The 14,642-nt window shown below is 46.6% G+C and overlaps 1 protein-coding gene across 3 annotated transcripts in view; it reads right to left on the bottom strand.

Moving 5' to 3' along the window:
• The window catches only part of SLCO3A1 (solute carrier organic anion transporter family member 3A1), a 310,573-nt gene that overhangs the window by 21,115 nt on the left and 274,816 nt on the right, over positions 1-14,642 (bottom strand). For all 3 annotated transcript variants that reach the window (XM_027067982.2, XM_027067981.2, XM_027067983.2), the window contains exons 8-9: positions 12,089-12,264; positions 7,526-7,590 (exon numbers count right to left, since the gene is read on the bottom strand). In XM_027067982.2, coding sequence (XP_026923783.1) covers positions 7,526-7,590; positions 12,089-12,264 — 241 coding nt within the window. The remainder of the gene's footprint in view (positions 1-7,525; positions 7,591-12,088; positions 12,265-14,642) is intronic.

Raw genomic sequence — 14,642 nt, 5'->3', positions numbered from 1 at the left:
TGAGACGGCATTTGTGAAAGCCCCTCGTGTAGTGGGCTCTTAACAAATCCAGTTCCGTTCCTGTTCTTTGGATACCTGGAGATGTGCCCTCTTTGAAATCACCATCTCCAGAGAAAAGAGTTGCAAAATACTCTTCAAACCAAGACTCAGAGAATAACCCTAACTGGCAAGACTCCTTCATGTCCTAAGAATAAGTCTGTTTTGGAGGATAATCAGCTGCTTCCAGAAGGGGTGCCAAGTGGATAAGGTATAGGACCTATTCCTGCTCTGAGCTTCTTCATTCTGTTATGCCCTCAGTTACCTAAGGAACGAGGAGGGAGGGTGATGATGGTATGGTATTCTAGAAACTGTGTGTTTCCTCCCTGGAGGCTACGGTAGCATCCCGTCCCTTTGCCTTCCCTTCTCCCTATGTCTCCTGGGGAGACACTCACGGATGGAGTAAGGATGAACTAGTGCCCCATCACGGAGACGCTGGAAACCCACAGTAGGTTGGGAAGGGTACCCGGAGGCTCCGTGCTGTTATGTGCTATTACAGAGAATATTAAAAGGATTAAATCTTTCTTCCTATTACACTCTGGTCCCAGCTGCAGCCATGCATGTTTATATATTTCAATGCAAAAATTGCAGTACTGTTCAAGGAAAGGGTCTCTGTTTTCCTGAAATCTATTAACGGAGATTAAACCCCATGGTTTTGTATTTTGGCTATTTAATTCATTCCCCGCCCCCCCCCACCCCCCACCCCCCGTTGAAAAAGCTGGGCCTATTTATACTCTTTGGTGTAAACTTTAAAGATGAACTTAAAGGCTTTTGTAAGGAAAAGAAATTCACCTACCTTTTTGGGACAAAACGGAAGCTGAAAATTACTCTGGCATTTACATTTCAAAACGTATCCGTTCCTCTCCAGATTACCTGCCTAGACTTGAAGTCACCGTGCAATCCCTCTTCAGCCTGATTAGAATTACTGTCCTGACCAGCACAAGCCACTGAGGGGGTGGGCGAAAAATAGATTCTCTCTGCTTCAGCAATGCCAAGAAAGAGACTGGACTTTTGGCACTGGCCAGCATTTTGCCCGTGGGCACTTGACATTCACTTTTTTGAGTCGGAGAGGTTGGGTGATGCTGCTCTACTCTCATTTTATCCCTGGGCTCCATGTTCAAGTCACTAAGGCTCAAATAGCCTCCCCACACCCATCCGGCCAGTAGTGGCAGGGCCGGACTCAAATCCTGCTGTGCCTGACTGCAGAGCGGTCCACGGTGAATATGTGATGACACCTGAGTGCAGGTAGGGAAGCAGATCCTGGGTGATGGCGGCACTTGAGGATGTCAGACCCATCGTTGCTTAATGTTTGATGAACAACCAAACAGACGCACAGACGAGTGGGAGGGGTGTTCCATGCATTCCACCCCTTGTACCCCATCCCGATCCTCCCACGGCTGGGCGCATGGCTTCTCATGTGGGGCTTCTGGCACACTGCGCTTACTTCTTGCAAAGCGCTCATTTAATGGGTTCATGTCTCCCACTTGCCTGTAGAACTTCTCTATACTCACGACTTCATGGTAGGAGCTCGGCAAATGTTTGATGCACCGTATCAGGAGCTTCCCAGATGTGCTGTTCCTGCAGTACCTTCATGAATCACCCAAGATCTGGGGACAGTCTGCTTGGGAATGACACCTGGGTCCAGACGGGCACCTTGAGATTCTCAGTGCTTTCTGCTTAGCAGGTGCTCTGAAAACTAAGAGCAGGCGTTGGTGGGAGGAGAGTCTGTGGTGGCCAGCCCAGCCCCAACAATACCTTTGAGACACCTGACAGACTGCATCTCCTGCCCTATGAAAGGCTTCTCCATATGCCGCGTCACTGAGGCTGAAATTCTCTGCTGCACCTTGTGCTTCTGTTGGTTCTCTTTTACTTTCATATAGTTAGATACGGGGTGAGGGGGTCTCAGTAGATGTTACCTCCACCGTAGGCCTCCATTTGTCCTTGCCTCTTAAGCCCACTGCCCTGCTGTGGTTAGCAGCTTCTCCCTTCGATGCGTTGATTAGTTGTGCCACACCTCACAGAATCTCCGTGCACCTTGCTGCCAGGCTGATCTCCCTAAATCAGAACTCTCAATGTATACCCAGTCTTCTCTAAATCTGTCATTCACTCCACACTGGCAACTACTTAGCCAAGTAAAATCTCTTTTTCCCTGGAGATTCAAGGTCCGGACCCTTTTAGCCCTATATATTCCTCATACCTGCTTCACTCTCCCACTGGAGCCCCCTGAGGGCAGGATGCTGGCTCCTGAGTATTTTTACATTCTTCGCAGCATCTTGAACAGTGTCTTGGGTGTAGCAGGATCTCAGCGACTATTTGTTTCCATTAATGTAACTTAGCCTAACATCCAAGGCACGCAGTGGACCCCAGGGCCAAGATTCTGGACCAGGTCTTCAAGCAGATGGCTTGCCAACACCCAGAGAGAAAAGCAGCGAGCAGGCATTTGCAAAAGGATGAAGAGGGACGGATCTGACTGCATCAGGAATTCTGCTCGGAGGAGACCATTCACTTTACTCTGAATTTACTGACGTAGCTCAGTGCCCTTCTCCCCCACTCGATTTCTACCAGAAGCCTTGGGCTTCTCCACAGACACCAATGCGGTTCTACACCCTGGGCTTTGTCATGTTTCCCTTATCCAGCTGAGGTACCATAGTCCATTTAACCCCACTTTGGTCTTCCTTAATTTCTTGGCCCCACACTCCTTCTACCACACCTGCCATTGATACAACCAACCGCGTGTTCCCACTTCCACTCCAAAGCTGCTGGGGAAGCTCACGGAGCCACACTGACCCCTGACACTACAGTCCCTGCTCTATCAACTCCTTTCCACTGGCATTTAAAGAAACAGGAAAAAAATAGTCTCCCATTCACTTCTGGGTCCTACCCTCTCTCCTTATACTCTTCATAGCTAATTACAGTAAAACCTTGGATTGGGAGTAATTTCTTCTGCACAAGACGTCAAAACATTTTTAACCTTTAACTTGATAAATGAGCAATGTCTTCCAATAGGAGTAGTACGTGACACTGCACATCACATGATCACAACTGAGCCAATGGTTCTCTCTCTCTCCGGGATGGTGGGTGATCATCTCCCACGCTCAGATGCTCGGGCTCAGGCCATGATGTTTGGCAGAAATCAGTGATTTTTCAGAACATTGGAAGGTGCCCACAGCTGGCTCTAGTGTATTTTTTGTCACTTCAAAGCACCTCGGGACAGTCCTTTGCTTCTCCATCAAAGAGTAAGCTTAGGAATGCTCTGCTTCATGCTAGGTCAGGCTGCCTGCAGATAGAGACGCTTTCCTCTGCTGCCTTATTGCCAGTTACATTAAATACTGTATATGACAAGAGTTTATCAATACTGTACTGTAGTCAACATCTGTTAGTGATAATGAAAGCTGTCCTACTCAATAACCCTTCTCTCTCTTGTTGCCCTCGCACCAGCCACGAAGGTTTTCAAAGGTAAGTGCAGGTTCATTTGTTTATTTTTCTTTGTATTTTCTACTTTCTCAATTATTTTGTATTATATCACAGTATTGTAATCATTTTCATATGAGTATCTTTGGGTTGTGGAATGAATCACCTGAGTTTCCATTATTTCTTATGGGGAAGTTCGCTTTGATATATATGCAAGTGCTTTGGATTACAAGCATGTTTCTGGAATGAATTATGCTCGCAAACCAAGGTTTCACTGTATCTGGAAAGAGTGATCTCCCCATGCTGCCCCACTTCCTCACGCTCTCCTAAGGGTGGTGCATCAGAGACTGGCCACTGGCCACAAGTGGCTACTTAAATAAAAATCAGTAATTAAAATTTATAGAAACCAAGTACTCAATAGCCACATGTGATGCAAATATAGGGCATTTCCATTATTTCAGAAAGTTCTACTGGACAGTGCTGGCCTATGCCACTCCCAAAGTCCTCTCCCTCCTAGTCTTCCTGTTTTAGTAGGTAATGTCCCCATTCATCATGTGATCCAAGCCTTTGTAAGGAGCTGTCATTGTGGTTTCTTCCCTCTTACATACTGCAGCAGGTACACTTTCACTCAGAGACCAGGCCTCGAAGGTTCTTCTTCCACCCGCCCCTCCCCAGCCCAGGCCATCAGCTACTCTGTTAGACCAGCGGCTTACAGTTCAGTCCGTACATTCTCATTGTCCATACAGTGGACCATGGGCGTTCCTCCAAAACACAACAATCTGGTTAAAGACCATCAATGACTTCGTTTACCTGAGAGAGAAAGGTCAAAGCTATTGACAGGGCAGCAACCCTTCCAGGTCATGTTCTGACGGCCACCCATCCTGTCCCGTCTTTGGCCCGTGCCTGCTTGTCCTGCACACTCTAGCCACACTCGACTTCCTGTGGCCCCAAACATGGTGCTTCCTCCCAGGCTTGGACTTCCATAAGTCCCTCCATTATAGCCCTCTCTCCTTGCTCATCTACATAACTCTTGCTCAGTCTTCATGTCTAAGGTAGACGTCACACTGTTTCAGACCCACACCCCCGCCCCATCCCAAGGCAAGGTGAGGTGGCTCCTCCACGTGTCCCCAACTGCACCTGTGTAGACACCATCACCAAGCTGTGATGCTCTACTGAATTCCCATTACCCATACAGGGCCCAAGCACAAAGGTCGACAATGTCATGGAAGCCGATTTCTTGGTTGACCCCTCATTAACATTAACTGGTGGTTAATCACATCGGGTGCTGCTGCAGGAAATGGAATCAGGCCAACAGCAAAGACTTCTTTGATAAGCTGCTTTTAAGTAAAAGATGAAGCTGTCCTATCCTGCTAGAGCAGAGTTCTCCAGACTGATTTGTGACCCATGAATGGGCAACAAAATCAATAGACTGTGTCATGACCAACTTTTTAAAAAGCATGAAACAGAAAAGAATACACACATATATTAAGGGTATTTTTTGTGTGAGATTTTTGTTCCAGCTGTATTAATGCATATGTATGTGCACACTGGCCCATAATGTAAAACTTCTCTCTGGCTGGGGATCAGTCACAGAAGTTGAAAAATACCACTATAGATAATGCCTGGTTGATTATTCCTGGGGCAGACATATAAATAATGGAATTGCATGAGGGCAACATACAATGATCCTAACAGTGTCACATTATACGAGCTCTATAATTTTCCATTCTGTCTTCAAGTACCCTCTAATTTTCATTAACATTTCAGAAATATTTTACAAGCCTTTTTTTTTTTCCTTTTATGCCATCAAATTATTCTGAAGGGTAACTTTTTTTTTTTTACCTGCTATATTGAGTCTTTAAGCGTCTGTTTAGAGGTGGAGATTCTCCTACAACAATCCCACAGATGGGGGATTCCCACCTTCCCTGGTGAGCTCGCAAAATGACTACTAGGAAGTCATACCCACTTACCTGGGTATGGTCAACGGAGATCTGAACCCACCGGGTGTGCTCGATAAACGTTAGTGCGCTGAATGAATGTATATGCGAAGTGGTTTCACTATTTACAGAAATAAGGGTCCCCAACTTGCTACCTGACGTTACACATTCATGTATCTATTTATCCATCCAAGTTAGGGCAACAGGGGTAAGGCAGGATGATGCATGCAGACTTCACCCTCCCGAGAAGAAGAAAAGAATCAACCTAACGATTACCCCATGATTATGGAGTTCTACAGGGCACTACAAGTTCCCGGAAGGCCCAAATGTTTTAGTTTGAATTCCTACTAAACTTGTCTTAACTGGGGATCTTCATACCTAGAGCATTTCTGTTTTCCACAAAATTGACCTAAGATAAAAATGCCATTTAGGTCTCCCTAGTTACCCACCTACATGGATTGATAATCATCGGGAGGACTCTGAGACCCTGTCCTGGGCACAGCAGGATGGATCACAGTGACTGACTAGAAATATCTGGCTACAGGTGGAGAAGGGAAGTGAGGAGGTGCACACACCCTGTATTTACCATTCTCCAGGAAGGACCCTGTGAGTGGATCCTTCATATTCTTCCATATATTATACAGGAATTCACCTCATTATAAAGGTAATAGGTACATATGGGGCACCTGGGTGGCTCAGTCGGTTAAGCGTCTGACTTCAGCTCAGATCATGATCTCACAGCTCATGAGTTCGAGCCCCGCATCAGGCTCTGTGCTGACAGCTCAGAGTCTGGAGCCGGCTTCGGATTCTGTGTCTCCCTCTCTGTCTCTGCCCACCCCCCTCCCCCACCACTTGCACTCTGTCTCCCTCTCTCTCAAAAATAAGTAAACATTAAGAAAAATTTTTTTTAAGTCATAGGCACATATATATTCATTCAAAATTTTAAAACCTCTAGAAAATATTATTTATAACATAATATTATTCAAAGACAATAATATACCATGTTTGTGTTTAGCTTTCCAATATTTTTCCATGCTTATACTTTAAAAACACTTTAGTATATCATAGACCTTGTCCCCCCTCCACATGTCATGTGCTCTTTCCAAGTCTATAAATACCTTTCAGAATGTTAAAGGGGAACATAAATCTTAGTGGGATTCCAGATCATAATGGATGTAACTAATTCCAGGCTGCTGGACATTTGAGTTATGGCCAATTTTTCATTTTTTACAAACATTTTCATAAACATTTTCTATAGCTAAGTCTTTGTGCTCATCCACAATTATATACTTAGAATGAGTAGTTTAATTTTTACACTGAAAATACAGGCCATGGTTATCTCCCTTTGCATATTTATTTACCATTTAATGCCCATTAAAGAAGACCACTATTATTCAAGGAAAAAAAAATGTTACCCTGTCTTGATCTTGGCTTTGACACAGGGATGTTCATAAAGCAACAGAGGTCTAAAGGGAGAAGGGTCAGGCAAGCCTGGCAGCTGGGTTACCTGGCCAGCCTTTTCTGCTTCGCCCCAACCTGTCCCAGGACCCAGGGAGAACCATGGAATATCCCCATCCTATGTTTTCTCAACTTAAAAATGTCAGGGTTAGACTGAATTCTTTTTATCCATACCAAACCTTGGAATACAGCTTCTGTAGCATGAAGCTTCTGTTTCCCATCCTGGAAACCCAAGGTAAATAAACTCAAGTAGTTTGGAAAAATTTAAAGAGATCAAAGTTTCCATTTGTGAGACATTGTCAGAAGACTTCTCTGTCCTAGCTGGCAGCCCATAATCGAAGCATTTCACAAGCTGCTCGGGGGGTTGCTCAACGAGGGAGCCACCTTATACCATCAAATGGTTTTCTCTTTGGTGCCATCACTTTCCCTCCTTATGCTGGTGAGAATCCAGGGTGGCACCAAGACAGGGATTATATAAATGAAAACTCTGTGGTATCTAGAGACTGCATAGGTCTAAATACAGAGCAAAATTTACAGACTTAAGGTTTCTCTTGTTTATTAATAATTATACTTCATAGAAGAAAGAAAAAGACAAGCTCAAGAAGTGGGACAAATTCACGCATATTTACTCACCTGGTCATAAGCATCCAATTTATTATTGAGGGAATAAAGAGCATACATACCCAACAAACGGAGGAGGAGGAACAGGACTCCCAGGGCGTAAGACTTGAGTTCAGGGCTGACTGTCCTACATGCAAAGAGGTGAAGAGGAAAAAAAAGATCCTTATCACTCCTCTTCAATTAACAGACCCCAGAGTCATCCATTGCTGTCCATCAGAGCCATTCTCTAGAAATTAATGGTTTTTTTTTTGTTTTTTTTGTTTTTTTTTGCTTTCTCTGTCTAAAGTCTGATAAATAACTGCACTAACAAGATAAGTTTAGGAAATTAACAGTGGGTTGTTTTTTTTTTTTTAAATAATAAGGCTAATCTTGTCATTGGGAGGAAGACATGCAAATGTGGTCCCTAAAGTCTTCATTTAAAGGCATTTTACTTTTGCCAGGACGGGCAAATATCTTAAGTTGATAGAATACACATATTGGGGACGTATCAACTGGGAAGACCATTTCTCTGAACGTTTCTCAAACAGCCAGTGCTGTGAACACCCTTGTCCTTCTCAGGTCATTTTGTGATATCAACCAGATGATTGTGGCTTGACACCGCAGATGGGCCACTTGCAGAATAATCCATTTGACTATATCCAGTTTCAATACCCCTTGGTCATGGTTCTTTGTTCTCAATGGACTCAATCACCCTGGCTCTGGTTTATCCAGAATAGTCCCTTAGAATGACCCTCTCGCACATTTTCTAGCACACTCTCAGAGTGTAACATTTTCTGGGATGAGCGTGACAGTAGACGGGGTTTAGAAATAATGACCAGTTCTAGACAGAGGGGCCCTCCTGGCTAATAACATCTCTTTCATAATGCCTCTTACTCTTGAAACTAGTATTAATTCAATGCTTGTCCTCTCTGGGCCCAGGGACTCTTTGTATCTTGTCCACTGTGAGTGCAGTGATGATGTACTGAGTAACATATATGTGGGTGGGTCGGTGGGGTGAGCACATGTCTCCCACTCATGACCCAGACCGGCCCTATCTCTGGTGGGGTGGCGAGGGAACATGAAGAGAGAGGTATTTGACGGACTACATACACGTATCCTTCAGGTAATCTTGGACACCACAGGCAGAGAAACTTCCTCTTATCCCATTCCCATTGGGAGTCCCTAGGGGAAATGGGGAGGTAAGCACAGTACTATGTCTCCTGGAAGGACCTGGTTAGGCCTAGAGCCAGTCCAGTGTGGCTGAGACTTTGTAAATACCAGGAGCACTTCAATATGGCTGAAAGACCAGGAAGGCTCATGCAATACAGGGAGGACCTAGGCAATCAATTCTGTAGGAAATAAATGTTAGAAACAAAGTTACATTGCAATAGGATATCTAAGTCCACTAGGATATCTAGTACCCAGGACTTAGTAGATAGATAGATTGACTGATAGATTGAGAGATCATTTATCTATTAATCTATTTTAGCTAGAATTAGATTCTAGCTAAATGACCCCAGGAATCATTCATCCAAACATCCAGTGCCATCCATCCAATGACCTGGTTTGAGCCTCAGTGGGCATGTCTTTGGCTTGTTGGTAGAGTGGGCCAAAAGACACTGTCAAACCAAAACGAACAGGGGCGCCTGGGTGGCTCAGTCGGTTAAGCGTCCGACTTCGGCTCAGGTCATGATCTCGCGGTTCGTGAGTTCAAGCCCTGCGCCGGGCTCTGTGCTGACAGCTCAGAGCCTGGAGCCTGTTTCAGATTCTGTGTCTCCCTCTCTCTTTCTGACCCTCCCCTGTTCATGCTCTGTCTCTCTCTGCCTCAAAAATAAACGTTAAAAAAATTTTTTTTTTTTTAAATAAAAAAAACCAAAATGAACAGAGATGTAGGTTTTACAATCTTGGCCATATTTCTAAGATTTTCAGTGAAAACTATAAATGTGTTATTCTTGGGGAAACACCCCTTTCTTCTCAATTGTAAAGAGTGGGATACAGGCAAGTAGGTTAAGACTTTCATGGAGTGATGGGGAAACCACTCTCTGGCTGATTTAGCCAGATACATGTACAATGTCAATGATGAGATCGATGTTTCTGGACGGAAACACAGCCAGCTCTCTTTAGAATGTGCATGTTACAAAATCCAAGTTCTTCGGAGCTATTATTGGCTCCACGGTTCTGGTTTTTGCATACCCACTTGAAGGTATTAAGTTGAAAGACACATAAATAAAAGCAAATTCTCCTTTTCAAGAAAACGTGCTGGCGTAATGAGCTAGAATATTTATCACTTGAAATCTGATTTCCTTTTAGCTATCATGTCACTAGGAATAAAATGAGCAAGGTGCTAAGATCTCTGTTCATATCCTGTTGAGGAACTTGTTCCCATGGGGGAATCTTGCTTCTCAGATCTACTTAGGAAGAAATGGAGAGTTCAGGTCTGAATGTTATGGAAAGTTCGGGGCAAGGCCAGGGATGGGATCTGAGGTCTACCACTCACTAGCTGACGACCTCGAGAATACTGCTTGCTTAACCACTCCCCGGGCCTCCTCCTCTGTAAAAGGGGAATGGCAATAAGGATGTAAACGTAATTAAAACAGGAGCTCAGTGCTGGCTCTGAAGGGGGGTGCAGGGGGTGTTAGCTAGTATCCTCACCTGTGGATGTTCTGAGAGCTGCTTTACGTGGGCTACAGTGGGGCCATCACTCTGGAATGGGGCAAGGGCCGGCATATACCTCGAAGGTGGCCTAGACTGTGCCCTTGTGCCTGCCTGGAATACCTGTGATGGCCAAATGGACTGGGATAGTGACAGAATAAGGTGCTACCCTGGCCATCTCGACGGGGACAACGTGCGAGCCTGGGCCTCCAGCAGGCCCCGGCAGAGCACAGGGTTATGTGATGGCCGAGGCCCAGCCTAGGTCACGTAGGCCATCTGTTGCTGATCTATTTAAAGGAATCAAATGTTTCCCGAAAATCCCCAAGAGCTGTTTCTCAAGCTGAGATTTCGAAGTGATTAAGATTTCAACTTTCTGTGTTTGGTGTGCCAGTCACAAACAGTGAGCTGGTTTTTGCACAGAAGTCATGGGGAGAGGAAACAAAGGGACTAGTCACTGCTCATGGCCGTGAAGGTCATTGTTCCTGAATCTTGGCACCTTTTGTGGGTGACCAACACAATACAACTTCATAGGGATTTCTAAATGAAAAGTCACCCATAACACAGCCATACCTAGGACCTGACGGGTTTTGTCCATATCCATGCTTGACACAGTCAACCTCTGTATAGAATTTAAATGCAACAGTTCACTTCTTAAGGACTTTTCACATTCTTAAGAATTTTTCATTATTCCATTGAGCTATGGTACAGTACTGTAATTTAATTCATTATCCCAATTCAGGTTTTTCTGCTATTATAGCTAACATTGTAATAAAAATCTGCCTGCCCTGAGCTGTTTTTCTGGGAGGGAAGTATTTTCCTAAGTGTTGAAGGGTAGGGTTACCTCATAAAAATATCTGAACATTTTTATGACTCCTGATTCACAATGCTATATTGCTTCTTTGAAAGGAGTGATAGGCTTTTCAATGCCACCAGCCATAGGTGATTTTACCCAGCCCAGTTTTGCCACAGCCTCGCAAGCGCTGGGTGTGAATGTTGAAAATTGGTTTTTCAAGTTTAGAAAGTATAAAATGGCAATTTGCTATTGTTACCTTAATGCTTCTGCACATTAACAAGGCTTTGCTAATGACCTTCTAGATGACATAAGGGCTTTGGAGAAATGTTCTTCCTCAGGAATTCAGAACAGAGATCAGGAAACATGGTAGGCATGGGGAGAAGGGGAGCAAAGCTGGATATAGAAGCTGGGAATGTGCATTTGTACAGGTCAAGTTCAAGTAGTTCATTCTTGCTTGCTTCTAGCCCCTGGGAGTACCCTGGTCTGTGTAGATAGCTGCATCCCAGTAAGGTGGGTCTGTCTGTTTGGGGTCACTTCCTCCAGTTCGAGACAGACACTGGGGGCCGGAGCATCCCATTTCTAGGTTCCTCACCCAAATCTAGGTAACTTTGGAAACGTAGAAGTTACTCAGAATATGACTCCACAGTTCACCTTTGAGGCACCTCACTCACCGCCAGGACAGGTCCTGAGAGACCAGATTATGGGTGGTTCCGGACAAGCGCAGTCACTGCTGGCACATGCATGGCCTCGGTGGGACCCACATCACTTCTAGGAGGCTGGCAGGATCAATGACATTGCTCCCGGGCCCGAACTCAGAAATGAGTCTGAGCGAAAATGTGCCCAAGGTCACGTGGCTAATCAGTGGATGAACAGGGGTTGAACTTGGGGGCTTGGCTAGTCCAAGGCCATTTTCCTTTTACTCCAACACTGCTGCTCTCTCTAAAAATCAATGTAGGACCACATTCAAAATCGCCTGCAGGATCTATTCTTGGGAGGATATGAAAGTATCATCTCCCTTGGGGCCATGCTTTCCGGTCTCTATCAAATGTAACTGATTCCTATCAACCTGGGGAAGCTGGCTTGTAAGACTCATACCACGCCCGAAGTTCGGACCTCCCAGAGTACTGCAGACAAGCACCAGATGGGGACGGGGAGGGCGAAAGGTGAGCCTGGCCTCTCTAGTCCCTGGGTCTAAGCTTACCTGATAAGGATGATGACTGAGGGTGTCTGCGCCATTGCCCCGATCATACTGCAGACACACATCACACACAGGAAGGTGAGGAAGGCCTCTTGGCACCCAGGACTGGGGCATTTTCCGGGAACCACAGTTGTGTTCTCGGCCGGGACGGTCGTGAGGCACGCACAGCCGGTGAGATTCTGAAATGGAAGTATTCAGCCCTCTTAACGGGGGGTATCTCCAGTTTCCAAATCCAAAGCCATCCATCAGATGGAGCTGTCACAGCCTAATTATGCATTCTGTGGCATTCCATTAATTAGGCCCGAATAAACGAGTTAGCTTTTTAAGGAGGCTGCGAAACACATGCAAATAAAGGAATATTTACGGGGAGAAGAGCCAATTCCCCATCTCCTGTGTATTTCATCTCCATGCTCAAGAATCCCTCGATAGGCTGTACCCTAGACAAACATGTCCCCTCCCGCCCCAAGTACTGTGGAGGAAACTGTGCCTCCACATTAGGATAAAACATTGCCAAGTTAACCTTATAATTACTTGCCAACTTGTCCTCTTTTATGCAGTTATAATTACAATGAAGTGTATTAAAAGAAGTAAATCAGGTAACCTGCATATTGTTGCTGGTTCAGTGCCCAGTGTGGCACTTGGAACAAAGGATGTGCATTGTCAGCCACGAGGTTGCTGCTCCCGTGGTGGGGCGGGAGGCGGGGCAGGTTAATGGGAAAGTTCTCACGTGCCAGGGGAAGCAAAGAGGGCTAAGAGATGCCAGGAGCTTGGAGCAGATCGCGGGCAGCAGATGAAAGCCCAAACCAGACACATTTATTAATACATGATCCAAGGGGGGGGGGGGGAGAAAAAGGCGGCCGCATTCCATTTGATCTTGCGGGTAGATTCTTGCCCAGCTGCCCCTGCTCCCCAGCGAGGTCCGGCCCCAGCTCCATCATCAGAGGAACTTCTGATGGCCAAGGGGAGGGGCAGGGGCTGGGAGAGGCAGTGCCACGCGAGCGCCGAGCCAATTAAGGTTCGATAATAATAGTGCAGAGGCCTTTAATGAATACAAAATGAAAACAATCCTAAATGATTCATTGCTTTTCTTCTCAGGACTGCTCGGCTTTCAGAGCACACGCCAAGAAAAATCCTCCTGAGGGTCAAACCAACCCCCTTTGGCTTTCACGTTGCTCGTCCTTGTCCTCCTTCCTCTCCTCTCCTCTCCATTCTCCCTCTCGCCCCTTTTCTTTTCCCACAGAGCACAGATAGGGGCTTTTCTTATCCCATCAAGTCACATGGGATGTTTTCAGGGATGTCCAAAAGCCCTTCTGTGCCACGCTCCCTGCCCCATCAGAGCCACCTGGCTGCATCCTGCCCAGGGGCGCTTACCCATGTGGGCAGACGTGGTGTGGGGCTGGATGCTTCTTCCTAAGCCTCGTGCCAAGAGCAGGTGCCTCTGTATAAGTGGCCAGGTTACAGCACCCCACGGTGTTTACTGTAATTCCCATGGGAGATGCTGAGATCTTGGCCCCCTGGCCCTTCCCACCCACCTCTGCCCAAGGGGTCTTGCTAGCTCTTCTGTAAAACCTCCACCTCCTGAGAGGCCCCCCACTGGCTGAGCCAGCCCTGAGCCAGGGTTTTTCATGGGCCCCGAGGAGCCCCTGTATGAGGGCACACTCTATGCACCACTGAGGGACCTTCCCACACTCCTGGAGGAGGCCTCGTGGCTCCCGGGATAAAGGAAGACCATGTCTTATGCACATTGTCCCGAGTGTTTCACGGTGCTGAGACAGAGCAGGTAACTCTTAGCAGGTGGTTTTAGAATGCCTAGGCGAATGAATCCTCATCTGCATTTATCAGGAGGCAGGGCTGCTCCCCAATGACAACCTAAATGTCACCTTTCTTCCTGCCCAGGAGAGGAAACTATGCCCCCCTCTGCCCAGACCCCAACTGCACAGCCAAACTTCGCTCGCTGTTTACACCCACCACCTCCATCTCATTCCCCAAGCTCCCCCTCACTCCTGGGGGCTTCTGTCCCCACACGCGGGAACCGGATCGTGCTAAGATCTCCGGTGGCCCCCATAACCCGACCCCACCGTCCACTTTTCTCTTACAGGGGCCCCCAAGAGCATGTGCCCGTGAACCACTCCCCTCCCTGGCTTCCATAGCCCATGACCGTCCCAGACCCACGTTTTATGTCCTGTCCCAAGGCTCCAAGCATGTCGCCATTTCCACACTAAATCCAGGAACAAATGCCCCAAGCTGGATTCTGCACTGTCAGCATGGCACTCCTCCCCATCTACATCTGGGAACTACTTCTCTGGAATCCCCCTCCCTTCAGGGGTGACAGCTGGTCGGGAGGGGAACACGGGTGAGATTTAGAAGGCAGAAGTGAAGCAGAGGCCACTACGCTCTGAAGGTCAGACACAAGGATGATACCCGCAGAGGTGTCCAGAAGGTGCCAGCTGGCCCTAGCAGCCGTATTTGCACCCGCCCTCTTTTCTATCTGCCCTGCTGACAGCACAGGTCTATGCCCACCTCTCCCGATTCGGCTGTCCACCTGCTGACATGGTCA

This window comes from Acinonyx jubatus, chromosome B3, assembly GCF_027475565.1.
Source record: "Acinonyx jubatus isolate Ajub_Pintada_27869175 chromosome B3, VMU_Ajub_asm_v1.0, whole genome shotgun sequence".
Taxonomy (NCBI): domain Eukaryota; kingdom Metazoa; phylum Chordata; class Mammalia; order Carnivora; family Felidae; genus Acinonyx; species Acinonyx jubatus.
Note: the sequence above shows the minus strand (reverse complement) of the source record. Positions and strands in the feature narration are given on the sequence as shown.